Here is a 26,248-nt window from a genome sequence, read left to right on the forward strand (position 1 = left end):
CTAATTAAACAACCTGCCATTCTCTGTCTAATGGCTTTCTACTTCTATTTTGTCCCTATTTAATGACTTTTTTACAATTTCTCCATGCTCCTCATATCTGTCTACTCCTTATCTTTTTCCATCTTTCTACTCTTTCATAATTTTGTCATTTTTTTCCTCCCAATTTTTTTATTGCTACCGTACTCACTAATCTTAAATTCATTATTTCCAAGGTAAGTGACATTGATTATTATTTGTTGTTTTGCTTCAACATTTTTTCCATTGAAGTAATTAAATTTCTATATAATTTGGTGTGAATTTAAAACTTGTTTATTGCAGCTTCCTTTTGCTTATATTTGGACTTTTCTTTTCAAACTCTGATTTAAAAATATATTTGCACCGATATTTGGACTTTTCCATAATATTTTCTTCTTTTATATTACTTTGATTTAAAAATAAATATTGTCATTTTCATACCTAACAATTTTAAGCTAATTAAATCATAGGTTCTATTTCCTTTTTGGATTAAAAGATAGAAGGGCAAAATTATACAATTTAGCTTATTAAATATTAAGTTATAAATGTTTATCAAACAGTATAAATATGTTCAGTATTAAAATTCAGATATTCATATATCTCTTTTCAGTGCTTAATATTCAGCAAATTAATTGTTTCAGTATTCAGAATTCAGAATTCAGAATTCAGATTCAGTTTTATCAAACGAACCCTAAATCTAAACTTATGAAGTTGTAAACCACCAATTTAAAGGTAAAATTTGTATATTATTTTGATTATATATTATTAATAAATATTTATGACATCATTTGGTTTGACTCCAGTTGAATTCGGTCGAACCCATTAACCCTTGACTCCTGAGGTCAACCGAGTCAATACCCGGTTCGAGTTTGAAAATATAGATTGAAGTTTAACAGTTATTCTAAATATGAAAACTGAACGAGTTCATTTTTAATCGTGAACGTTTATGTTGTAAAGTTGATGCCATTGCTGCCAACAAGATCATCTACAAAGTAAGAAGTTATAATGTTGAATGTGGTAACTTCGGATAACCTAAATCTTAGAGGAGAAGGTTTAATGCAACAAATAAGCGTCCTTATAATTCCTTCGTCCTGTGATCCCTATTCGGAAGGAAAAAAATTATAAACTTTTTAGTTATATATGTATCACACTATGGATAAAGCTAACAGATGTTTTCATCATAATAAAAAAAAATAATGATCACATTTATGTGTTCCTTTTATAATGAATTATTTCATTGTATAATAGATAAACAGTATGTATGATGCTAGAAAGTAGGAGACCTCTGAATCCAAAAAATTAAACTTCTATTTTTTTTTTTTTTTGTAGGTTTTGTTGCTAATCTAGTTATTTGCTGCTTTTCTTGGATAGTGATTTTGCAGGTCCAACCTTCAGAACCAGGCAAGACGTCTTTTATTAGGATAAGATGTTCCATTTTGCAATTAAAAATAAAAGTACAAACATAACGATTAATTGTTAAAAAAATTATATTGTTTACATTGTAAAGCAATCGCTATTCAATGACATGGATAATTAAACATGACCTACAAGATTTATCATTTTCATTGCTATCAAAAATACACTATTGCATCAAGAGTTCTTCAAGTTTCTTCAAAGAAACGGAAACCAGAGTTAAAATTAAAAGTATTATAAGTTAAACTAAGATAGAGAGCTAAAGTTGTTTTTCATGTCTAAGAACTAAACTCTTTCCTCAATAACCTGTTTCTTCTTGTCAAAGAGTCAAGAAAAGAGACTCCTAGAACCCCAAAAGGCTGGTACAAATCATTGCTATATATCAGATCAAGAGTGAAGAAAGAAACCAAAGTTCAAATAAGTTGGTAACTTACGCCTGACAACAAATCCCCGGGAGTTTGTGTACAAACCATGGGGGTTTGTTTGTGAGAAACCTTCGGGAGATTCTCCCAGGGTTTGTCTTCCCCTATTTCGCTATTTGAATTTAAATTCTCTGCCCACAATCCCTTGCAGCAACCACCAGAATCGATGATAAACACTCGGGGGTTTCTTTTTCTCTTTTTCTATGACTTTCCATTCTTCATCTTGTCAAATACTTGATTTTCACAACCTCTTTTAATCTTTGTTGTGACTTCTTAAGTTTCTAATCATCACTTCATTAGTCTTTCATTTTACTTCCAATTGAGTTTGATCATTTTACCCTACAAAAATAAAGAAATTTGTGAGTAAAATGATAAAATCACAACTAATTCATCTATCAACTCAAGGTCAAATTAGAGACCAAAATGAGCAACTTATATCATTTAACTTCACAAATTGACTCAAAAACAATATGAAACACCTTAAAAAATATTTAGAAAATTAGCCCTTATCAAGAATTTTCTATACAACTTGGAACCAAAAGCCAAGCAACTTTAACAATTAAATCTAGCTCAAATTTGACATCAATATGTAATATACCAAAAACACTAATCAATGCAGATTTCTAATTAGCTTGGTTTAAATTATTCCAACACTCTATATCAAAATCTCTTGAAAGACATTCCATAAGGATTCCTTGTATGCCAAAAAGTTTAAGGTTGATCAGCATATACTATCAATGTGAAAATATCAATGTTAGCCATTTCTCAATCTTATTTTTGTATAGACTGATTTTATGGAAACTCAAAATCCGAATTCAAAAAGCATGTCGTTTGTAATACACTATATTAGTAAGGGTCCAAGTTTTTGTGGACTGCTCCAAGTTTTTGCATACTTCGTATGAAATGTTTGTATGGTGGCCAGTGTGTACTACTAAATTTATTATTCTTACATATTTGCTGATTACTATCTTTATTCCACCCATGTGATGCATTGAAGTTTTAATTTCATCCAACAATACAGCCTCTTCTCTATATGTTGGACTAATATCTTGGATACTTGATGGACGGAACACCTTTCCACTATAACCTGACAGCCTATTGCGTAACATCATAGAGAGAGAAAAAAAGAAACAAGTCATTGCATGAAAGAAACCATAGATAGAGTTTACAATTCAGATCCCATGCAAAGGCACAAAAATCACCCAATAGACCATAGCTTTTAGACAAAAATAAGGGTAAAGTGCACCACATGTCATCCAACTTTTCAAAATCTTATTTAACCCACTATACTATTTGTTATTTCAATTCACCCACAAACTATTAAAGGTGTTCAACTAGGCCACTTTATCCTTTTTTCTTTGGGACATTTTCATCACATTTAAGACAAAAATTAGTATAGTGAGTTCGATGAAATTTTAGAAAAGTTTAGTGATCGTGGGCATGCTTTTTTGAAAACATTTTCTGAAATTAAAGAAGAATAAATGGAAAAATAAATTTCTCAAAAAAGACAATTATAGCAAAAGTTATCATTGCATTCCTAAACCATTTGGCAAAAAAATAGAAATATTTAGCAACAAAAAGTCAAGTTACTTTATACAAATCAAAAGAAATTTTTTTTTTAAAAAGTACGAGAAAATATTTGGGAAACTATTGTCGTTGTGAATTGGTAGAGAAAATAAGAAAATATATCTCATTATAAAAGGAAATTTTTCCTTCAAGCTTTGTAGTTTTTTTGTTGTTTTGCTCTTGTTATTTCCTTGCTAAAATACTTCTACTATATTGCCAAAAAAATAGGAACGCAATGGTCCCTTTTGCCATGATAACTTGTTGCTAAGAAATTGCTTCATCCTTTTATCCTTTTTTAGTTTCAAAACAATTTTCCAAAAAAGAATGACAATCCTCACTAAACCTTAGTAAAATTTTATTTAACCCACGATACTATTTTTTGTCTTCAAAGTGACAAAAATGCCCCAATATTTGACCCAGAAAATTGACGCAATGACCCAATTGAACACTTTAAAAGTTTAATGGGTCATTGGACACAAAATAGTAAAATAATCTAAATAAGATTTTGAAAAAGTTTATTGACTACAGACGCACTAATGAACATGCTGGTAGACGAAGCAAAATGGATCCATCCACCAATCCTTCCACATAAACTAACCTTAAATGGATTTGGATGACCCATACGGGTGTTCATGGACCGCCGAGTAACCAGTCGACTTGTAATTTTGCTGATCCTAGCGACAACTAGTGGTTCAGCAAAATTGTATTCCATACGCTAATCATGTTCAATCGATTAATGGCTAATTAGTTAACCTATAGGATAGGCTCGAATATATAGGGTAATATAACCCTCTTGTATTTGTAGGAAAAAGAAAAATAGAATTAGATTAACAGAGAAAATGATACAATAGCTGTCCAAATTAACAAAAGTGTTTAATCCTACAACTCTAGAAAAACCACCAACAAAATAGAAAATAAAAAACACAATAGATAATTAAAACATGAAATATTCCAAATATTTATTTCCATTTTTTATACTTCTTGAAATCTATTAATTCATTTTTTATTCAGGATTGCAAGTTGCTTTACAACAAAAAATGTAATCTCTAAAAATTAAAAACACAATAAATAGAGTGGTGAAGTGGATAGAATTTATGAGAAAGGAAAAGAAATTTTGAAGAAAGAGAGAAAACTGAATAGTAGAGTAAATGAAATTAGTGTCAACGAAAATAGGAAATGGACAAAGTAAATGAAAGATAGGGTTAAATATACAAGTTTATATACGTTGCGAAAAATAAAATGTATAATGGCATAGGGCTCATAAATTAAATTATTAGTAAATGATTAAACAATTATGGATTGATGTTTGAATACTGGCTATCTTAACCAATTATGGATTGAGGTTTGGATACTGGTTATCTTAACTGTGATTTTTGAAAATTAAAAATCATAGCCTAACCTAATTTTTCAAATAGGTTCAGGTAACCTAACCATTTTAAAAATTACGAGTTGGTTACTTTATTTTTCAATTTGGACCAATTCAATTTTCTCGACTGCTCACTTTTTCGATTGAACACCCCTAATGACCCATAAAAATTCAACATTTTTAAATGGATAACTATTTGAATCCAATTGTATTGGTGAATTTAAATGAATTATCCATGTCATCCATATGCATCCACTTAATTTCAAAAAGAGAAAACACTTCCTGTGATTGCAAATATTAGAAGCCAAATTTTGTGGGACCATTCTATTCTCTCTTTCATGGCCTCCTCATATGCCAATAGCATTAGTTGAATTTTTTTCGTTTCTAATTTCTAGACTTCCTTTACCTTTTTGAAAATTATATTTTAGTCTCTATTCTTTTTTTTTTTAAATAAACTCTCACACAGAAATGGCTGCAAACACATTCTTTAGTAAGCAAGAAGCTAGAATGCATCAAACAATATCAAATTAAATTTTATTTTTTTATTCTTTTATTTATATAAATTAAGAATTTTTCTAATATGTGTCTCCATGGCATTGGTTAAGACGTATGAATGATACCTAACCTATCATGTAAATTCATACACTCATATTTATTACCTCCTCTATTTAAATACTTTCCCAAATTTATTTTCACTCTTATAGAAAAAAAAATTGAAGCTATCTTACTCATTAGCCAAACTCTTTTATAAAAGTGGCTTTATTTTGTTTATCTAGGCGTCAAGCAAGGGAATTATAGTTTATAGATGGCCCAACAATATAGCCTTTCTATAGTTTTTCTTAGCAATTAAATTAGGAAATTTCTCATTGAAAATGAAAAGCATACATTTTATCATAGGTCCTTATTATCATTTTTTTTTTTTAAAGGGATTATCATTTCATCTTTTATTCAGGCAACATTTTTTTTGCAACTAAATTTTATGTACAAAAATCAAAAACTTGAAACCTCATTGTTTCCTCATTTTGTTAAAATTTACTAGAATTAGGATTACAGTAGAGATTTCAAAATTTTCAAAATATGTTTTTTTGTGCAATACTTTGATCTTTAATTTAGGACTTGGGAGGATATATGGATAAATGGATGGATAGTGCTTTTACATTGGCCGTCTAAATAGCATCCATGTAGATCCATTTATTTAATAATTTTAATTGGGTTGGATCAATTTGATCCACTATCCATTTGACCAAAACTATTTGTCAACCATATATCCATTTTGTCACTTATGGTTGGAAGGGTAATGGTGGCTTGAAAGTGTGATCAATGAATTAAGACAGGAAACAAGGAAATTTGATGTAGAAAAGTTCCACCAGTTTCATCTTATAACTCTTTTTCATCTTATAAAGGTCCCACATTTTCATCTTGTGACTCGTTTGTTGGGAAAAAAAAAAAAAAAAGACTCTTTGTGTTGATTTTGGTTTAAGAGAGTGAGAAAGCCATAGATATTGGTGTTGTTAAGAACATCAAATCATTTGTTCATTTGGCCCTTCATGTTTAACTATTAGCCATTAACCCCGGATTAAGATCATGCACTACTGATGATGACCAAACTAATGCCATTTTTGAAGCACTACAGATGATCACCAAACTAATGCCATTTTTGAAATCTGCATATGTGCTCTCTGTTCTTTGCAAAGAATAGCACCTTCAGACTTGGCGACATTTGGAAGCGCCCAAAGGATTGGTTCTATGGAGAAACCTGAGTGCATATGGTCCAATTTACTGTTAGCCTAGTCATTTATAAAACATTTTTACAGCTAACCCAATTCCCAATTTAAGGTGAGAACATTGGCTGTCCTTCTGCTGTATATTCTAATAGAACCAGCATGTGCAACTGATAGATATCCTCAAATTCCTGTCAAAGTTATAGAAAAATTAGCACCACATTGTTACAGAGCTACCCATAAAGTTAAGAGACAAATATGATAACTTTCTTCTCCACAGAGTGATTCCTCGATGAGATACCCCATCTGTCTCCAGTTGCCACAACAGAAGTTGCTGGGAAACTGTGGTCACAGAAATTAAAATCACATTAGTTGCTTTGATTTTAGAAGCACGTTATGCTTTCATTTTGCTTTGGATAATCTGGACAGGTTTAAAAGGTTCTATAGTTTGTGGGTGGATAAAATCAAGTTCGTGAAGATGGAGGTAAGAGTATTGGGAGTTATTTTCGCGTGTGTCAGAATTTGTAGGAGGAGGAGGGGAAACCATGAAGCACTTTTGGAGCATGCATATCAGGAAGTCAAGGACAAAGGCAATACTACGAAAGTTTGAGACGCTGGCAATAATCAACAAAGTTACAGTATTAATTAGCAAAATGTACATTACTGGTAAGGGGGAAAATAAGAGACTAAGTGTTAGCAAAATAAACGCCGCCAGGAAAAAAATAATCACCGTAGAAGATGGAGGACGCTTTCTGGCCACAACAGTTGGCTCACATGGTCTTCTCTGCTGTAAATGTAATAGAGAAGAAGGCGGCGCCGCCGTGGGACATGGAGGTGGGTGCGGGCAATAAAATAAGATTGTCGAAGCAATTGAAGAAAGAGCCAAAAGATAAAATAGTAAAAGAGAAGGAGGAAAGCTCCAGCACTCTATACACAATTAAAGAACGCCAGCCAAGTTGAACTAAACATTAATGTGAAAGCACGACTTAATTATCCTTCAGTTGTTACTTCAACAAACTCTATACTTCTCTATCTGTATTACGTGTCCTTCATCAGAATCTGAAAAAATTAAGTAGTCAAATATCTTATCATAAACCGACCGTAACTAACACAGTTTACGGGTTCAATTTCAGATGCAAATCCAATTTCCATCATCTAACCATTGTTGACATTGAAAACTGCAACTGCAAGACTCGTATATACCTTGACTCTATTGGCATCCCATACATAACCTAGAAAGAAGAAATAGTAGTAGATCTCAGCCATGGCAACTAGTACTCCAGTTAACATCCCCTCTAAAATGAAGGCCTGGGTCTATGGCCAACATGGGAAACCCGAGGATGTCCTTAAGTTGGAATCTGAGGTTGATGTTCCTGACGTAAATGACGACCAGGTTTTGATCAAAGTACTTGCTGCGTCCCTGAATCCAATAGACTTCAAACGCATGGGTGGATCATTCAAGGCCACTGATTCTCCTCTACCGGCGAACCTCTATTTTTCTTTTTTTTGGGGGAAAAATTGTTGTTTGTTTTAGTCACTGGATAGATAGTCCTTGTGTAGATTTACTGTGTTTTTTGATCTGGTAGACTGTTGCGGGATATGATGTTGCGGCCGTGGTAGTTAGAGTTGGAAGCAAAGTGAAGGAATTCAAGGTTGGGGATGAAGTATACGGGGACATTCACGAGCAAGCCCACCACCCAAAGGATTGTGGGTCACTGGCGGAGTACACTGCAGTGGATGAGAAGGTACTAGCTCTGAAGCCCAAGAATTTGAGTTTTGCCGAGGCAGCTAGTCTTCCTCTTGCAGTTCAAACAGCATATGGGGGCCTTGAAAGCGCTGGGCTTTCAGCTGGTAAATCACTTCTTGTTCTTGGTGGTGCTGGTGGAGTTGGATCTTTCATCATTCAGGTATTTCATGTGTTTGTTTTTTTCCCCTGGTTTTCCAGTAGTTTAAAACACCTAGTAAAAATCAGCTCTAGTTGGTCAGTTCCAAAAAAATTAGTGATAAATGATAATTGTTGAGAATCAATTCACAAAAAGCTGTAGCAGTACTATACTAAGTCATACTTGGCAGAGCAAAAAATTACTTTTTGATCAATTAAAAGTAGTTCTGAAGATTGACCTTTGATCAGGAGACGAAGATAAATCATAGTACTACCTAAATTCATGCATTGACTGAAATGATTTCTTGATCTGATGCAGCTGGCAAAGCATGTGTTTGGTGCATCCAGAGTGGCAGCAACTTCCAGCGCTGGGAAACTGGAGTTACTTAAAACCGTAGGAGCTGATTTGGCAATCGACTACAAGAACAACAAGTATGAAGATTTGGAAGAGAAATTTGATGTGGTATTTGATACCGTTGGTAAGAATGAATCCTAAGCAATCAAATCAATCTCTTGCTCCCTGTTTTCTGCAGCACGTAAAAGTTCTGATGCTAGTATTTAATTCTGCAATGTGTGAAAATGAGCAGGTGAGAGTAGTAGGGGTATCAAGGCAGTAAAAGAATGCGGAAGGGTGGAGACAATCTGGCCGGCCGGGCCAGTGGTTCCCCCTACTTTCGTGTTTGTGGTCACTTCGACTGGCTCTGTCTTGAGCAAACTCAATCCTTACTTAGAGGAGGGGAAGCTGAAGCCGGTGATTGACCCTAAAGGGCCATTCCCATTCTCTAACGCCATTGAAGCATTTTCCCATCTTCAAAGTGGCAGAGCTACCGGCAAGGTGGCCATATATCCAATTCCCTGATTATGAATCGAATCATTGCCCTTTCCAATCCCTGGACGCATCACAGCCTTTTATTGAGAATAAATGCGATTGCTTATAATAATAAATGCAACTGCTAGTTCTGTTTAGTACGTGAAGAGTTTGCTAGTCCTATTTCTTTTTATAATTCAGTAACAAAAACGCCAAAACTTCTTTTTATAATTCTTTGTCTGTAACTTTTGACTGCCTGAAATGGCATTTATCCATTTAAAGTATGCCACGTATCCATACGTGGCTCCCAAACTTTTTTTTTTATTCTTCTTTTTGTTATCCATCCAAACAAAGGAGTAAAATACACTTTATCTCGTGGTTTAGCAATTTTTTACGTAACTCTTGATAGGTTGTAATTTTATCATTTATTTTATAACTAATTTCCCCTATTACTTAACCCAATGTGAATTAATTATTAGATTCTACTCACTTTTCGTAATTTGCATTTATTTCAGGGAATAGAATAAAAATGTCACAATCATGGCCAATTTGACGGTCATCGGGAAAGAGTTCAAATAGCAGGCAATCAAGGGCATTCTTGGAACAAGGAGATGCATGACCTTTTTGGTAATTTTGACCGAAGACAGCAACTAGAAAAAGGGAAAAGAAAGGAAACCTCAGAGTCTTCTTTTTCTCTCGTGCGGCGGACGCCGCACAGGAGGAGTAGCAATTAGAATAGGAATTAAGATTGCAGGAGGAGAGCACTATCCTCTGGTCTTCTTTAGTTTTTTCGTCTTGTAGTATAGCTTGGAGCTTTGACTTTTCTTTTGGTTGGTAGTAGTTCCTTTCCCCTGCGTATGTCAGGAAGAATTAGTAACAAGCAATCACCTTTTGTAGCCTCGTTTTTCCTTTCCTGAAGCGAATTGGACTTTCCCAAGACGCAGACCATGGCCGCGACTCTTGTTTTTATTTCCTGTGGATTTTGTTCATTAACTATGAACTAAATTTCTTTTTCTAGTCAAGGAGCAACGGATGCTTTGGGTCGTCTAAAATTGTGAGATCGATTTAATTTAATCTTTTTCTTTTATTTATTGGTATTCGCATATTCCTTAATTGCTATGCTTATGGTTATTTAATTCATTGATTGTCTAGGATCCAGATAATTAGTTGATTGGGTAATCTATTGTCAATTAGGGCATTAAATCCGTAATTGTTTAATTACTCTAAAATAGTGACAACTGGCATGATTAGGTTTGTGTCAGGGGAATACGCGGGCTAATCTAAAATAACCCTGGTAGTGCGTTATTTGATTAGAATAGGGCTCCTCTAATACGTAAGGCAATTGGAAAATTAAATTCTATGGGCGTACCTAGGATTATTTCTCAATTAGAGCAGTGATTAACGGGCGTACCTTAATCATCGACACAGTAAGGAGGGGTTGACTGTCTTCGCTTGTTTGGCAGTTATAACCTATTTATTGATAAATAATTGGAATTGCCTTTGCTTATCGATGATCAATTAGGTGAACCATTGCTGAAGTTATTCCTTGGCTAGATTCTTTGATTTTAGTAAATTGTTATTTAATTTCTAGTTGGCTATTTTATTTTTATTATTTTACTTTTAGTTGGATTGCTTAAATTGTCACCCCTGAGATAAAAACACCCCCTTTGTCACTGTGAATTTGAAAAGGAACAATTGCTCCCAGTTCCTGTGGATTCGACCCTGCTTACCACTATCTACAGAAATTACTTTTAGTTTGAGCAGGTTTTATTATTGCACAGGCTTCGACAACCTGTCAATTTTTTGGCGCCGTTGCCGGGGACTGGTGTCAGATTAATTTGTTTCTTTTTGAGTTCACCTTGTTTTCATTTTTAATTTATTTTTCTTTTATTTTTTTATGGCTTCTAACAGTTCGTATTTTGGTGAGATACTGGATTTTGTTTCCGGGAAAGTCGATGTGACTAGTTTCTTCGCCAAGTCTGCATATGCAGAGGCAGTAGACTCTATTAGAAAAAGAATGGCTACTGCAACCTGTAAAATTTGTTATGCCAGGGATCATTCAACCAGTATGTGCCCCGAATATCAAGATAATCTGAGTGTCCCATTCAATAATTACGGAGATTTTTCACCCTGATCTCAAACGTGGTATGACCCTAATCCAAACGGGTATGATCAAGGATGGTGGGATAACTCCGGTTATAATTATACAACGGGGCCAATGAATTTTCAGCAGTATGAGTCTCAAGAATCGGCATCTATGTCAGCAGACTAACTATGTCTATTGACATCCAGAATGAATCGATTGGCTTCTCAAATGGAAGAATTGCCCTCGAAAACCATTGTTGATCTAGAAGAAAATGAGAGTGCAATTTGCTTGACTGGTGATGAGGAGCTGCAAGAGTGTCAAAATGAGAAATCTACAGATGCAGTTGAAAAAGAAGCCGAAAAGGAAGAAATTGAACCCCAACCGCAACCCATTCAAGTGAAAGAATCCAGTGAACAATCTCCAAATGCGGTGACATCTCCTCCACTCCTTCATCAATATTCTCCTGACTCTTACTCTTCAATTCCTGTTGATGAAATTGACTTTATTATACCAGACAATTTTGAATTTCATGACAGGAATAAATTAAGAGTGGCGATGACGAGATATCTTGAACCAATAAATGCAAGTGAGGGAGAAGTGAATGGAGAATGCAATTTATCATCGACTCGTTTGGCGCCATTCACTAGTCCATGGAAGCCCGTAGCTCGTATGCTCAAGAATTATTCTATTTACGAGGGTTATCAGGACTATATAGAGGATGAAGCATTAAGACGAGCCACACGATTTTATCCTCCATGAACGAAATATGATAACGTCTAGCCAAAGACATTAAAGAGAGGCACTCATTGGGAGGCAACCCAATTTCTTTTAGTTGGTTGTTTGATTTTATTTGTTAGTTTAATTATGTTTTTCCTTAAATTCGACTGATTTTGGGTTTCAGTTTTCGTTTTTGCTGATTTATAGGTGCCCTTCAATCATGACGCGCCCTCGTGGTGACGTGCAGGAAGCTCACGATCAGAAACTTCTGGGAGCTCTCTTGCCCTCGTGACGCGCCCGCGTGGTGACGTGCAGGAAGCTCACGATCAGAAACTTCTGGGAGCTCTCTTGCCTTCATGGCGCGCCCACGTCACGTTCGCGGGAGAGATGAGTATTTAAAAAAATTCAAGAACGGTTGTTGATTGTTGGTTATCTCTGCTTTTGAATCTCGAAAATAAAATTTGCTAATTTTTTTTATTTAAAAAAATTTTTTTTTTAAAATTTTTGTTCCACCGTAGCTTAGATTTTCAAAGTATAAAAAAAAAAAAACAATTTCTCTTTCTTTTCTTTTCTTTCTTTCCTTTCTTTTTCTTTCTTTTTCTTTCTTTCTTCTTCTTTCTTTTTCTTTTCTTTCTTTCTTCTCCTCTATTTTGCTCTGTCCGCCGCCCGTGCCCACCGCCATCTCCAACTCCACCGCGCGCCACCCTCTTCCTCGACCAGACCGCGCGCCGCCGTTCCTCCTTGGCGACCAGCCCCACCACCAGCCCGCGCCACACCTGCTGGCCAACCCATCAACTCCTAAGCTCGTGAACCTCCTTAGCTCAGCTCGCCGCCAGATCTCCTCTTCCTCCCGCGCGGCAGCATCACGCACTACCACCAGCTCGTCGCTTCCCTTGCTCGCTCCACCGCTCCTGCTGTCCACCACCTCGCGCACGCGCAACTCCAATCGACTGCACGCCGCCATCGCGGGCAGCCTCACCTCGCGGCCACCATCAGCTCGTGCCACTCTACCCTCAACTCAACCCAAGCTCTTCACCGCCGCTGCTCCGCTGCTCGCTCCATTCCCACCTGTCCAAATTGACAGGTGGAGGTATTGTAATTTCCTTTTCGATTAGTGTTTTCTGGTTCATCACTTACTAAATTTTGCACATTTTTCGTGGGTTTGGTGATGGCTGAAGGCAGGACATGATTTGGGCATTTTCTGGGGTTCATTTTGGGCTGAATTGAGTTTAATTGCTGCTTGATTGTTGGCCATTTGATTAAATTTTCCCTGTGACTCACCAGTGGTACTGGTTGATTAATTTTCCAGTTTAAGTTCTTGCGGTTGAGTTGCTGCCATTGAATTTAATTCTTTCCTGTCTGTGCACCAGTGGTACTGGTTGCAGTGTTGCTTTCCATTTCTTAATCCTCTGTACTGGCCTGCCTGAATGATTCTTGGGTTTTGGTGCCTGAACTGTTCTCGAATTCTAACCATTGGTTGTTGCCATTGCCTGTTGCTTGGCCCAATTGCTAAGTTTTGATCGTTTGAGTTGTGCAATTTCTTGTCCAATTGGAGCCATTTGGACAGATTTTGGGTGGAAAAGTTTTGCCGCTCTCTGTTGATCTTTGGGAGGCATTTCTGACCGTATTCTACGTATTCAAATTGGTTGAATTCACTGCTTTGTTAAGGTTATTTTTGGTATCACTTGGGTTCTACTTGGCTGATTTCTGTCTTGCGTCCCTTGAAGTGCCTTTGGTTGGGTATTTTCTGCATTTGTTTGTTGAATTGGAAGGCTACTGTGCCACTTCCATTGCTTATTGCTGTTGGTGGAGTCTAATTGACTTGCTGGGAGTATTTTACCTATTGATTTCAATTGCTAAATCTTTAGAGCATTTGTTGCGATTTTGGACTGCCTGCATTTGACCCAATTGGGGCCACCCGTGAGTATTGATTGAAATTGCTGTATTGTTGGGATATTTGTCTAGTCTCCGGGTGCTTGGGTTGTGCATTTTGTTGATTGGGTTGTCTACTAGGGAGGCACCGGTGGCTATTAAATTGTTATTGCTTTGAATTTGCTGTTTACATTACCTATGGGCAATTTTTGTCTCTTGTTGATTGAAATGGCATTTGGAGAAAATGGTAAGACCCGAGCCCTCTTCTTCTGCGCCTCCCCCATCGATGGCCTCACCACTTGCGGGCTCAGATTCACAACGTAGATGAGCGAATGACGAACATCACCCGCCAAGTGGCAAGGATGTCTCAGAACTCGGCTTCCCTCCACTGTTCCCTCCTATCCCTTAGCTGTTCAACAGGGAAGTTTCATTGTTTTCTTCGCTTTCATTACTTTATTACCTCCATTGAGGACAATGTAGGATTTAGGTGTGGGGGGAGCAGTTATGGTGCTAGTGTCTTTCATTCATTTTTTTTTTTTTAGTGATTGGCTCGTAAGTGCATGCCAAGGTTTGATGTTGGATTATTGCTTCTATTTCTACTATTGCCAATTTTAATAATAAAAGGGTGTCAAGTTAATGTGGTTGAATCCAAGAACATCTCTTTGGTGAATATCGATGATTGTTTTACTCTTATAATTTTTTGGTTAACTCTCCTAGGCATAGGGAATTACTGTTGGCATTTTCATGTGAATTGGTCCGGTTATTAACTTTAGTTCTCCATGTTTAAAAATGAGGCTAGCAGCTGCAAAGTTCCTTTTGATTTTTGTGTTATTTTGAATTTTTGGTTTTATTTGGCTGTGAATAAGAGTTGACTGTACTCCGCTAGTATTTACTACCGAGTAACCGGGGATCTTCACCGAAAGTGTTGATTCTCGCGTCAAAAGGTAGTAATTGCTATGAGTACGTGGTCACGTGGCGATAGAAGCTGAGTAACCGGGCTCTTTCATCTGGCCAATGTTGGAGTTCGCGTCAAAAGGCTCAAATGGCTAGCGACTAAGTCTTTTGTTACTATTGAAAAAAAAAAGAATCAAAAAAAAAAAGAGAGAAAAGTAGAAAAAAAATGTGAAAAAAAAGTCAAGGTTGTGTTAGTGTGTAATAAAAGTCAGCTTGCCGAATTATGGATTTAATGTTGAGATTTTGGTTAATAGCTGGACCATTTGCTGATAAATGTTATGCGACATTCCTTTTTCTTAGATTAGTTAACCTGAAATTGGAAGAGTTTATGATTTAGAAGCTAACCGGAGTGATGTTTCTGGGACTTGACCATGGATGCTTGAATGTTATTTTTCTTGGTATCTTGGCAATTTGTTGGATAGAGCAATAGCCACTATCAAATATTGGTGTTTGTTTCTTGTTCTCATGCTTGAGGACAAGCATGGTTTAGGTGTGGGGGGGATTGATAGGTTGTAATTTTATCATTTATTTTATAACTAATTTCCCCTATTACTTAACCCAATGTGAATTAATTATTAGATTCTACTCACTTTTCGTAATTTGCATTTATTTCAGGGAGTAGAATAAAAATGTCACAATCATGGCCAATTTGACGGTCATCGGGAAAGAGTTCAAATAGCAGGCAATCAAGGGCATTCTTGGAACAAGGAGATGCATGACCTTTTTGGTAATTTTGACCGAAGACAGCAACTAGAAAAAGGGAAAAGAAAGGAAACCTCAGAGTCTTCTTTTTCTCTCGTGCGGCGGACGCCGCACAGGAGGAGTAGCAATTAGAATAGGAATTAAGATTGCAGGAGGAGAGCACTATCCTCTGGTCTTCTTTAGTTTTTTCGTCTTGTAGTATAGCTTGGAGCTTTGACTTTTCTTTTGGTTGGTAGTAGTTCCTTTCCCCTGCGTATGTCAGGAAGAATTAGTAACAAGCAATCACCTTTTGTAGCCTCGTTTTTCCTTTCCTGAAGCGAATTGGACTTTCCCAAGACGCAGACCATGGCCGCGACTCTTGTTTTTATTTCCTGTGGATTTTGTTCATTAACTATGAACTAAATTCCTTTTTCTAGTCAAGGAGCAACGGATGCTTTGGGTCGTCTAAAATTGTGAGATCGATTTAATTTAATTTTTTTCTTTTATTTATTGGTATTCGCATATTCCTTGATTGCTATGCTTATGGTTATTTAATTCATTGATTGTCTAGGATCCAGATAATTAGTTGATTGGGTAATCTATTGTCAATTAGGGCATTAAATCCGTAATTGTTTAATTACTCTAAAATAGTGACAACTGACATGATTAGGTTTGTGTCAGGGGAATACGCGGGCTAATCTAAAATAACCCTGGTAGTGCGTTATTTGATTAGAATAGGGCTCCTCTAATACGTAAGGCAATTGGGAAATTAAATTCTATGGGCATACCTAGGATTATTTCTCAATTAGAGCAGTGATTAACGGGCGTACCTTAATCATCGACACAGTAAGGAGGGGTTGACTGTCTTCGCTTGTTTGGCAGTTATAACCTATTTATCGATAAATAATTGGAATTGCCTTTGCTTATCGATGATCAATTAGGTGAACCATTGCTGAAGTTATTCCTTGGCTAGATTCTTTGATTTTAGTAAATTGTTATTTAATTTCTAGTTGGCTATTTTATTTTTATTATTTTACTTTTAGTTGGATTGCTTAAATTGTCACCCCTGAGATAAAAACACCCCCTTTGTCACTGTGAATTTGAAAAGGAACAATTGCTCCCAGTCCCTGTGGATTCGACCCTGCTTACCACTATCTACAGAAATTACTTTTAGTTTGAGCAGGTTTTATTATTGCACAGGCTTCGACAACCTGTCAACTCTCTTATAATCAATGTTTTCAAACTCAAATCGGTGATTGATCCAGTAAAGTGGCTGGGTCAAGGTTCAATCAGTTTTACCTCGGTTCATTGATTTTTTATTTTTAAAAATGAAAAATAACAGATAAGCAGAAATATGTAAGATCAACACAAAAATCCTAAATTTTGTAATATCTTCTAGGACAAGATTTACTGATCTAGTCCTTCTAATACATCCACCAAATAAAAGGAAAGGTATTTCATAAAAAAAATAAAAATCAATAAAATTATGAAGAAATCTGTCCAATATCTTAAATTAAACAAAGATGAATTTAACTTTTCAAACTAAAAATCAAATTTGATAGGATTTGTAAAATTAACTCCCAAAAATAGTAGAAAAATCATGAATATGAAAACAAAAGATACAAGAGGAAAGGAAAAACGAGTATGCTTCTTTATTTATTGAGTTCAACTTTATTATCATTTTCACCATTGATAACGTATAAAAAGAAAAAGATAAAATGGAAGGCGGAAAAAAGAAAAAAGAGAAAAAAGGTGATGAACGGAGCTTGTAGAGCGACTCCTAGATGTGAAGAATCTTAGAGGAAGACGGTTGAGGATTTCTTTAGTTTTTTGTTGGATTAGTCATTTTGCTTTTACATTCGGGTAACTAAGGGCTTTTCTAAATTTGAGAAAAAAAAAGGGCCCATCAACCAACTTAGTTATAGTAGCACACAATTAGTTGTAGTTGTTGCGTTTTGATAGAATTCAAAAACTCAAAAAAGTGAGCAACCCATAAAAAAAAAAAAAAAAAAAGGGTCCAAGCTCCAAGTCAAATTTCAAAAACTGGAACTTGACCGGTTTGACAGATTCATTTGGCTTCATTCCGGTACAATGGTTTTGACTGATTTTTTAATTTTTATGGTTTCTCGTAGAATTGGATTGATATCATGATCAATTCACGGTTTGATCGATTGAATCGCCAATCCGATTCGGTCCTTAAAACATTACATGTGATTTCAAAAGTTATGCATAATCTTTGGCAATTTGGACTTAATGTCAAAATGGCATAAATAACCCACTATAATGGAAAACACGAAAATATCGATATTACCTTTGTTCAAAAACCAAAATGACTAAAGTGATTAAAATATATAAACAAAATATGTATAATACTTTAACCCGTTATAATTTTATATTTTATCATATGATCTCTTATGGTTTAATACTTTATCACATAATACTCTTGTGGTTTTCAAAATAGATACATAATCTTCTTGTAGTTAACAAATAATTTTCAAATTTACATAATGATACTTTTGACATTTTAGTTGACTCTGCTATCAAATGTAAATTATGACATTTTGACACTTTAGTTCAAATCATCAGAGGATTATGCATAATTATTAAAATCATTGAAAAATTATATGAAAAAGCGCTAAATTATAAAGGACTAAAGTATAATTTAACAAGGAAAAGAAAAATCCATCTTCTAACGGAATAATTCAACGTCAGCCTTCACATTACCAACTCCTCCGATGTTATCTTTAAACTACCTTTACATTAGAAAAACATTTTGAGATGTCATTGTTGGGGAGTACTGTCGGGTTGACTTTTTCCGGTTAGTAGAATCCATGAGAGGAACTTAGACAACAGTTAAAATTTCTTTCGAAATTGGCCAACCGTGCTGCAGAGAAACGCAGTCTGTCAGTGGGACATGCAGCAATTACCTCATGCTGTTAACAAAACAGAACAAAAAAATGTAGGAGCAAGTAAATTATCAATTTATTATGGGTAAATTACATATAACCTTCCTGTGATTTTGTCTATTACCACATAATCTTTTTAATATTTCAAAATTTTCATTTTACCCCACTATGATTTTATGTAAAGTGAAAATTTGATGAAAAGTGGCCTATATAACGTCGTTAATTGAAATACCAATAGTGTCTTCATATTAATATTAAATCAATCAATGACTTAATTGCCTTATATAAAGTATATCGGGATTTCATGGAGAAATACAAAATAATAGGGGTAAAATGAATATTTATACAAATTATAAGGGGGTTACATTGAGATTAAAATTTTATCACACACATTTTTAGAGTGCATTTGATATAATGCCGTAATTGATTGTGTATTCCGTTTAATTTTCAATTTATATAAAACCATTGGGGGATTATGTGACTATTTTAAAACCTAAGAGGGGTCATCTGGCATGGGAAAATACCGGTTTTCATCTCCAAACTTTTGGCACAAGACACATTTCGTTCCTCATCTTCTGGACATGACACATTTGGTGTCTGAATTAACAATTTTTCACCAAATGTCATCCTTAGACGGCAATTTAACCAACCTTTAACGGACCGTTAAGTAAATGTGGCTAACCGAAGCAAAATGAGGTGGAAAATGACGTTGTGTTCACTTACTCTGCAAATTTCCAAGACTAAGCTCCCACTGCAAATTTCTCCGAGAGTAAACCCCCTCTTCCAATTATAAATATATAATTATAATTATATAATACATATAAATATTACTTATACTAATAATTTATATAATTATAATGTATATTAGATATTAAATTTAATCATTATATAACCTTATATTCATAATAATAAATATAATTATAATTATATAATTTATTGATATTATATACACATATATATTATAAGGGATAATTTCATAAACCTCCTGTAAATTAGCTTATGGAAAAATGGGAAAATGGATAATTTATGGAGAAAAGCCATAAAGAGCTGGTGTTTTATTGGAGAACTGATTTATTTTTATTTTATCCAATAAATAAATTTGTTTATGAAAAAATGGGTACTCTGTTCTTATAATAGAGAAAAGCCATAAAGAGCTGAAGTTTTATTAGAAAACGAGTTTATTTTTATTTTATTCGATAAATAAATTTATTTATGAAAAAATGGGTACTCTGTTCTTATAATGGAGGAAAACTCTAAAGAGCTAGTCTTTTATGGGAAAGCGATACTTTACAGAAAGTGACCGCGATTTGGTTTATGAAATTATCCAAAAAAATAATTTAGAATGAATTTGTTTATTTAATTAAATAATTATTATATATATTTATATAATGCATTATATAATTATACTAATATATTTTATGAGTATAAAGTATATTATATATTAATTATAATTTTTAGTATATATTAGTATATTTATCATAATAAATATAAATATAAATATATAATATATTATTACTATATACACATATATATTAAAATATATGCACATATAATATACATTTATAAATATATATAAATATATTATTAGGGTATATACCCTAATAACTATAATATATTTAGGGTAATAACTATAATAACTATACCCTAATAACTCTAATATATTTAGGGTAATAACTATAATATATTTATGTATATATTTATAAATGTATATTATATGTGCATATATTTATAATATATATGTGTATATAGTAATAATATATTATATAATTATAATTATATTTATTATTATAAATATGCTAATATATACTAAAAATTATAATTAATATATAATATACTTTATAATCATATAATATATTAGTATAATTAATATTTATATATATAATATAGTTATAATTATATATTTTATAATAATATTAGTATAATTATATAATGCATTATATAAATATGTATATAATAATTATTTAATTAAATAAACAAATTCATTCTAATTTTTTTTTGGATAATTTCATAAACCAAATTGCGGTCACTTTCTATAAAGTATCACTTTTCCATAAAAGACTAGCTCTTTAGGGTTTCCTCCATTATAAGAACAGAGTACCCATTTTTCCATAAATAAATTTATTTATCAAATAAAATAAAAATAAACTCATTTTCCAATAAAACTTCAGCTCTTTATGGCTTTCCTCTATTATAAGAACAGAGCATCCATTTTTTCATAAACAAATTTATTTATCGGATAAAATAAAAATAAACCAGTTCTCCAATAAAACACCAACTCTTTATGGCTTTTCTCCATAAATTATCTATTTTCCCATTTTTCCATAAGCTAATTTAGGGGAGGTTTCTGAAATTATCCCTTATAATATATATGTGTATATAATATTAATAAATTAGATAATTATAATTATATTTATTATTATGAATTTAAGTTTATATAATGATTAGATTTAATATCTAATATACATTATAATTATATAAAATATTAGTATAAGTAATATTTTTATGTATTATATAATTATAATTATATATTTATAATTGGAAGAGGGGGTTTACTCTCAGAGAAATTTGCAGTAGGAGCTTAGTCTTGGAAATTTGCAGAGGAAGTTGTTGAAGTGAAAGAAAAAGGGAAAGTGAAGACAACATCATTTTTCACCTGCTTTTGCTTCAGATAACCACATTTACTTAACGGTCCGTTAAAGGTTGGCTAAATTGCCGTCTGAGGATGACATTTGGTCAAAAATTGTTAATTCAGACACCAAATGTGTCATGCCCGAAAGATGAGGGACGAAATGTGTCTTGTGCCCAAAGTTTGGGGATGAAAACCGGTATTTTCCCCATCTGGCATTAAGTAAAATCATAGGCGGTTATAAGTAATGTATTCAGTTATTATTCATAAATTCGGATTAGAAAGCACTTTACATGATGCTGCGCATCATATAATGCTATAACAAAGCATATAATGACGGATTAAATGCTAAGTTGTAATTTTGGTGTGTATATTAATTTTGCGGCATGAAGCAAATAAAAATCTTCACTTCTTCTATACATAATAAAATTTCAATAATTGTTTTGGCTGCTGGAATCCAAGCACCAGCAATAATAGTCAGACCTCGAGCTCTCTAGCAATCCTCTCAAGCTCGTTCTGCCGCCATGATGCAAAATTGTTGCGCTTCTACAGGTCAAATGCAAGAGGGTAGTCCTCCATATCGTGATACTGTGATCTCGTTGTCATCTAAAGCCACATTGTCGTAACACAGCCTTCACACGGATCTTGCTGGCCCGTTTGAACATCATGGCTGCCACCAAAAAAAAAAAAAAAAATTCATTAGGAGAGTCCCAAAAAATGATGTCCTTCTTGATGTAATGTACTACTAATATAGTAATATCCAAAGAATTAAGTTACTTACCCAAGGTATGCTTTTGTCAGATACTTGAGCGACTTGCTAAGCTTGCTTGTTTCCATAAGTGGTGGATATTTGGCCGTGTCCCTGCCAAAAAATTAAAAAAAAAAAATTTCATAAGTGTCAAATTCTTTCTCTGCATTTGTCTCAACCACATTGCATCCCTCAGAAATTCTGGTCGTATTCCGGTTGCTTCATACCTGCAGAAGAATTTTTCACACTTCAAAGTCAGTCTCTAGAGTGCAATTCACTTTCTATGTGCCTATATATGTAGGATGTGAATTTGGACAATCTTTTTGTTGCGTCATTACCTATCGTTTGTGACGGGAAGTAGTGGTTTGACATATGTATGAAGGATTTTCCTTTCATACTCATCGATGGGGCAAAACCCTTGCACACAGTTCTAAAGAACCATCACTGCCACCTCCAACCATTTTGCAAGCCAGGGCGACCACCCTTGCTCTACTGTTGTCAAGCCTGAATTCATCTTGTACGCCCAAATTAGCCATACTATTAAGAAATTGGCTTAATTTTTTTTAGACAGGTTTATTAATTTGTGTGGAAGTAACTAGTTTCCTACTTAGTTTTAGTTACTTAAAGTAGTAGTCAAGGAATTTTCTATTTTATTTAGAATTTAGAGATTATTTCCTATTCTGTATAAGTTTAGAAATTAGCACTGTTTCCTGTTGGTATTTGGGTTTTGACCAGATAATGTTTACTATAAATAGGTGGGTTGGCATACTATAAAAAAGCACACAAGAGCACACAATAGCGACATGTAATCTTGTACATGGAGGGTGAGAGAGGGTTCTTGGAAGATAAGAAATGGTATACAAGGGTTGGATTTAGTTTCAAGTTGTATTCTTGTATAAGATTTTTCCTCTCATAATAAAGAATGAATTTCTCTCCATGGACGTAGACACAATGATAGAGTCGAATCACGTTAAATATTGTGTGTCATTTATCTTTTATACTTATGACTTGTTTCTCATTAAATTGTTGTATATTTGATATTTCAATAGGCATGTGTTCCGCGCTCGATCCTAACACAGACGATATAGAACCCCCTAAACAAACGGTCCAATAAGTTTTACTACTGTTGTGCAATGGAAATGTGAATATATAACTATTGAGTATAATTGTTGATCTATACATTGTTTGAACGTGAGAATTGGCATGTTTCCCTGTGATTCCAGAGTGCACTGCTACTGCTCAGGACTGCTACGCAAAGGTCACACTCCCGGCCCTTGAAAATCCTCTCACACTCTACTTTCGGGTGCGGCCCTGATTTTGCAATTCAAGTCGAACTAAACATTATTGTAAAGCACGACTTAGTTATCCTTTCAGTTATTAAACTACAACAAACTCTAAGCTTAATCTATATGGATTACGTGTAGTAGCTTGTCCTACATAAGAATTTGCCAATATAATTGATGAGACAAAAATTAATTATATTATCATATGGCCATGAAATCGACCATGATTATATTGTAACACAGTTTGCAGGCTCATTTTTAGATGCAAATCCAATTTCCATCATCTAACCTTTGTTGACATATTCAACTCTCAAGTAAGCTGCACATGATTTTTCTTTCAACATCCTATTGAAGATGATCTTGAAGCCATCCTCTCTGTGCTAGTCTGTAGCAAACCTAACAAAGAAAATGAAAAGGCTATGTCAAGAAAAGGAAAAGGCTGAATTTGATAGAATAGGTTATCAAAAGTTTCTCAAGATGCATTCTGTAAATGTCACAACAATTGCAAGATATAGAGAATAAACCCGTATCTTTTAATGGAACTCAAAATTAAGAGTTATTGCAACTTGTAACAATGAAAAGAGAAGGGAAAAAAGCTCATTAACTGACAAATTAGTTTTAATATAAACAGGTAGATAGGACAAAAACTTGTAGTTGTCGGGGAAGTTCGGTAATTTCCCACTCAAAATTGCAATTACCAGATGCGTAATAAAAGATATAAGAAAAAATAACACACTCAAAATTGATAATGGAATTCGGCCAAATGTGCCTAATCTCCGAACACCGCCTAAGCAACCTGCTCTTATTAATTTGGGAGAAAAAGAATACAAAATTTTGGTGTGTTTCAATTGGGAGGGGAAAGTGTTAATTTATAACTCTCAAACACTCCCCCCAAGACCTATCCCATCGATGTGGGACAGAAACTTATGCCAAAAAAGTCAACAAATCTCCACCTTGGCATAATTTCTAGTCCCACTACAAATACAAACATTGTTACTCAAACAAAATAACAAACGGTCTTTGCGGTACTTTCAAATTTGCGCCCTCGAGCGCCAATTCAAATGTGCAGGATGTTGACCAAGTCTAAACAATGTTCAAACTTGGATCTTGTAACCACCTTGGTCAGCATATCTGTAAGATTTTCCATAGTCCGAATCTTTTGGAGAAAAATCTGCTCTTCTTCGAGAATTTCACGTACGAAATGATAGCGAACATCAAGTGTGCTTCGTTCTTGCGTGCAAGACCTGGTTCTTCGCTAAGTGAATAGCACTTTGACTGTCACAAAACACATCAATATGTTTTTGACCAACTCCCAAGTTTTCAAGCAATCCTTGAAGCCAAATTGCCTCCTTCACAGTTTCGGTAATCGCCATACACTCTGCCTCTGTTGTAGATAAAGTCACTGTTGACTATAAAGTAGATTTCCAACTAACTGATGCCTTGGCAAATGTGAACAAGTAGCCACTTGTAAAACGTCGCTTATCCAAGTCACCTGCATAGTCAGAATCACAATATCCAACTACACATTGACCAAGTGATTCATGCTGCTCAAATACTAATCCAACATCTACAGTATCTTGGATATACCGTAGAATCCATTTTACAGCTTGTCAATAACCCTTGCCCGGATCATGTATGAACCTGCTTACCACACAAACTATTTGTGAAATGTCGGGTCTCGTACATACCATTGCATACATCAAGCTACCAACTGCATTAGCATATGGGACTTTCGCCATGTATGCTCGCTCTTCATCCGTCTTTAGAGATAATAGGCTGCTAAGTTTCAAATGAGGAGCAAGCGGAGTGCTTACAGGTTTTGAATCTCCATTCATACCAAACCGCTATAGTATTTTCTCCAAATACTGCTTCTGTGTGAGACAAAGCTTGCCTCTCATTCTATCCCTACTTATTTCCATGCCAAGAATCTTCTTGACTTCTCCCAAATCCTTCATCTCAAATTCTTTACTCAACTGAGCCTTCAATTTGTCAATTTCAACTTGGTTCTTTGACGCTATCAACATACATCAACATAGAAGAGTAAGTAGATGTAGGACTCATCTTGTAGCTTGCACAAATACATACATTGGTCGTATTTGTTTCTTGTGTACTTCTAACCCATCATGAACTGGTCAAATCGTTTGTACCATTGCCTAGGTGATTGCTTCAATCCGTACAACGATTTTCTCAACTTACAAATCCAATTCTCTTTACCAGCAACTTTGAATCCATCTGGTTGAGACATATAGATTTCCTCCTTCAAGTCACCGTGAAGGAACGTGGTCTTCACATTAAGTTGAGCTAGCTCCAAATTTAACTGTGCTACCAAGGCCAACAGGATTCTAATAGAGGAATGCTTAACCACTGAAGAAAATACCTCATTATAATCAATTTCCTCCTTTCGAGCGTAGTGTTTAGCCACCAATCTTGCCTTGTATCGAACATCGTTATTATCAGAAAATCCTTCTTTCTTTGCAAATTCTCATTTGCATCCAATTGCCTTCTTACTCTTTAGAAGTTGTGTCAACTTCCACGTCTCATTCTTCTGAAGAGATTGCATCTTTTCTTCCATAGCATCTTTCCATCTACCATTTTCTGTACTTTGAATTGCTTCAGAAAAGGTGGATGGAACATCATCAACAACTGAAAGTGCATAGGCTACCATGTCAGTAAAATGAACAGGTTTTTGAATTTCTCGTTTTGGCCTATTGACGGCAATTGACTCTTGCTGCTATTGAGGTTCTTGGATTGAAACCTCTTCCTCATCTGACTCCTCTTCTGTCATGAGAGAGTCACTAATGGTGCTATTTGCTGGGCTCACTATTATTTGTTCAAACTCCACCCGCTTCGGCGTACACTCCACTTGTTGCGGAGTACCACTGGTCCCATTTTTTGCTACCTTATTCAACATGACAGATTCATCAAAGGTAACATCCCTCCTGATAATAGTCTTCTTTGCTTCTAGACATCACAAACGGTATCCCTTAACTCTAGTATTAAAGCCCATAAAGAGATACTGCTTTGCACGTGGATCCAATTTTAATTCATTTACATGATAATATGCAGTAGCCAAAGATATGGAAAGAATCATAGTCTGTTGCAGGTTTTTCAGACCATACTTCTAACGGAGTCTTGTCACCTATTGCAGATGATGACACGCGATTGACGAGATGTTAAGCGTA

The 26,248-nt window shown here is 34.6% G+C and overlaps 1 protein-coding gene and 1 pseudogene across 1 annotated transcript; one reads left to right on the forward strand and one right to left on the reverse strand.

Annotated features, from left to right (window-relative positions):
• The first annotated feature begins 7,622 nt into the window (after nucleotides 1-7,622).
• On the forward strand, nucleotides 7,623-9,477 carry LOC113698321 (2-methylene-furan-3-one reductase-like). The gene is made up of 4 exons (XM_027218106.2): nucleotides 7,623-7,986; nucleotides 8,090-8,410; nucleotides 8,705-8,864; nucleotides 8,973-9,477. The coding sequence occupies exons 1-4, from the start codon at nucleotides 7,768-7,770 to the stop codon at nucleotides 9,242-9,244; spliced, it is 972 nt and encodes a 323-aa protein (XP_027073907.1). The 5' UTR covers nucleotides 7,623-7,767; the 3' UTR covers nucleotides 9,245-9,477.
• An 11,989-nt stretch (nucleotides 9,478-21,466) lies between these two features.
• LOC113699868 (uncharacterized) lies at nucleotides 21,467-22,319 on the reverse strand (annotated as a pseudogene).
• Nucleotides 22,320-26,248: the final 3,929 nt, after the last annotated feature.

Source organism: Coffea arabica, chromosome 7c (genome assembly GCF_036785885.1).
Source record: "Coffea arabica cultivar ET-39 chromosome 7c, Coffea Arabica ET-39 HiFi, whole genome shotgun sequence".
NCBI lineage: Eukaryota > Viridiplantae > Streptophyta > Magnoliopsida > Gentianales > Rubiaceae > Coffea > Coffea arabica.

Bases quoted from the DNA above. Each gene is read 5' to 3' on its own strand.
- LOC113698321 (XM_027218106.2), top strand. From the start codon at position 7,768: ATGGCAACTAGTACTCCAGTTAACATCCCCTCTAAAATGAAGGCCTGG. The intron at 8,411-8,704 runs GTATTTCATGTG...GATCTGATGCAG, and splicing joins TTGGATCTTTCATCATTCAG to CTGGCAAAGCATGTGTTTGG. The intron at 8,865-8,972 runs GTAAGAATGAAT...GAAAATGAGCAG, and splicing joins TGTGGTATTTGATACCGTTG to GTGAGAGTAGTAGGGGTATC.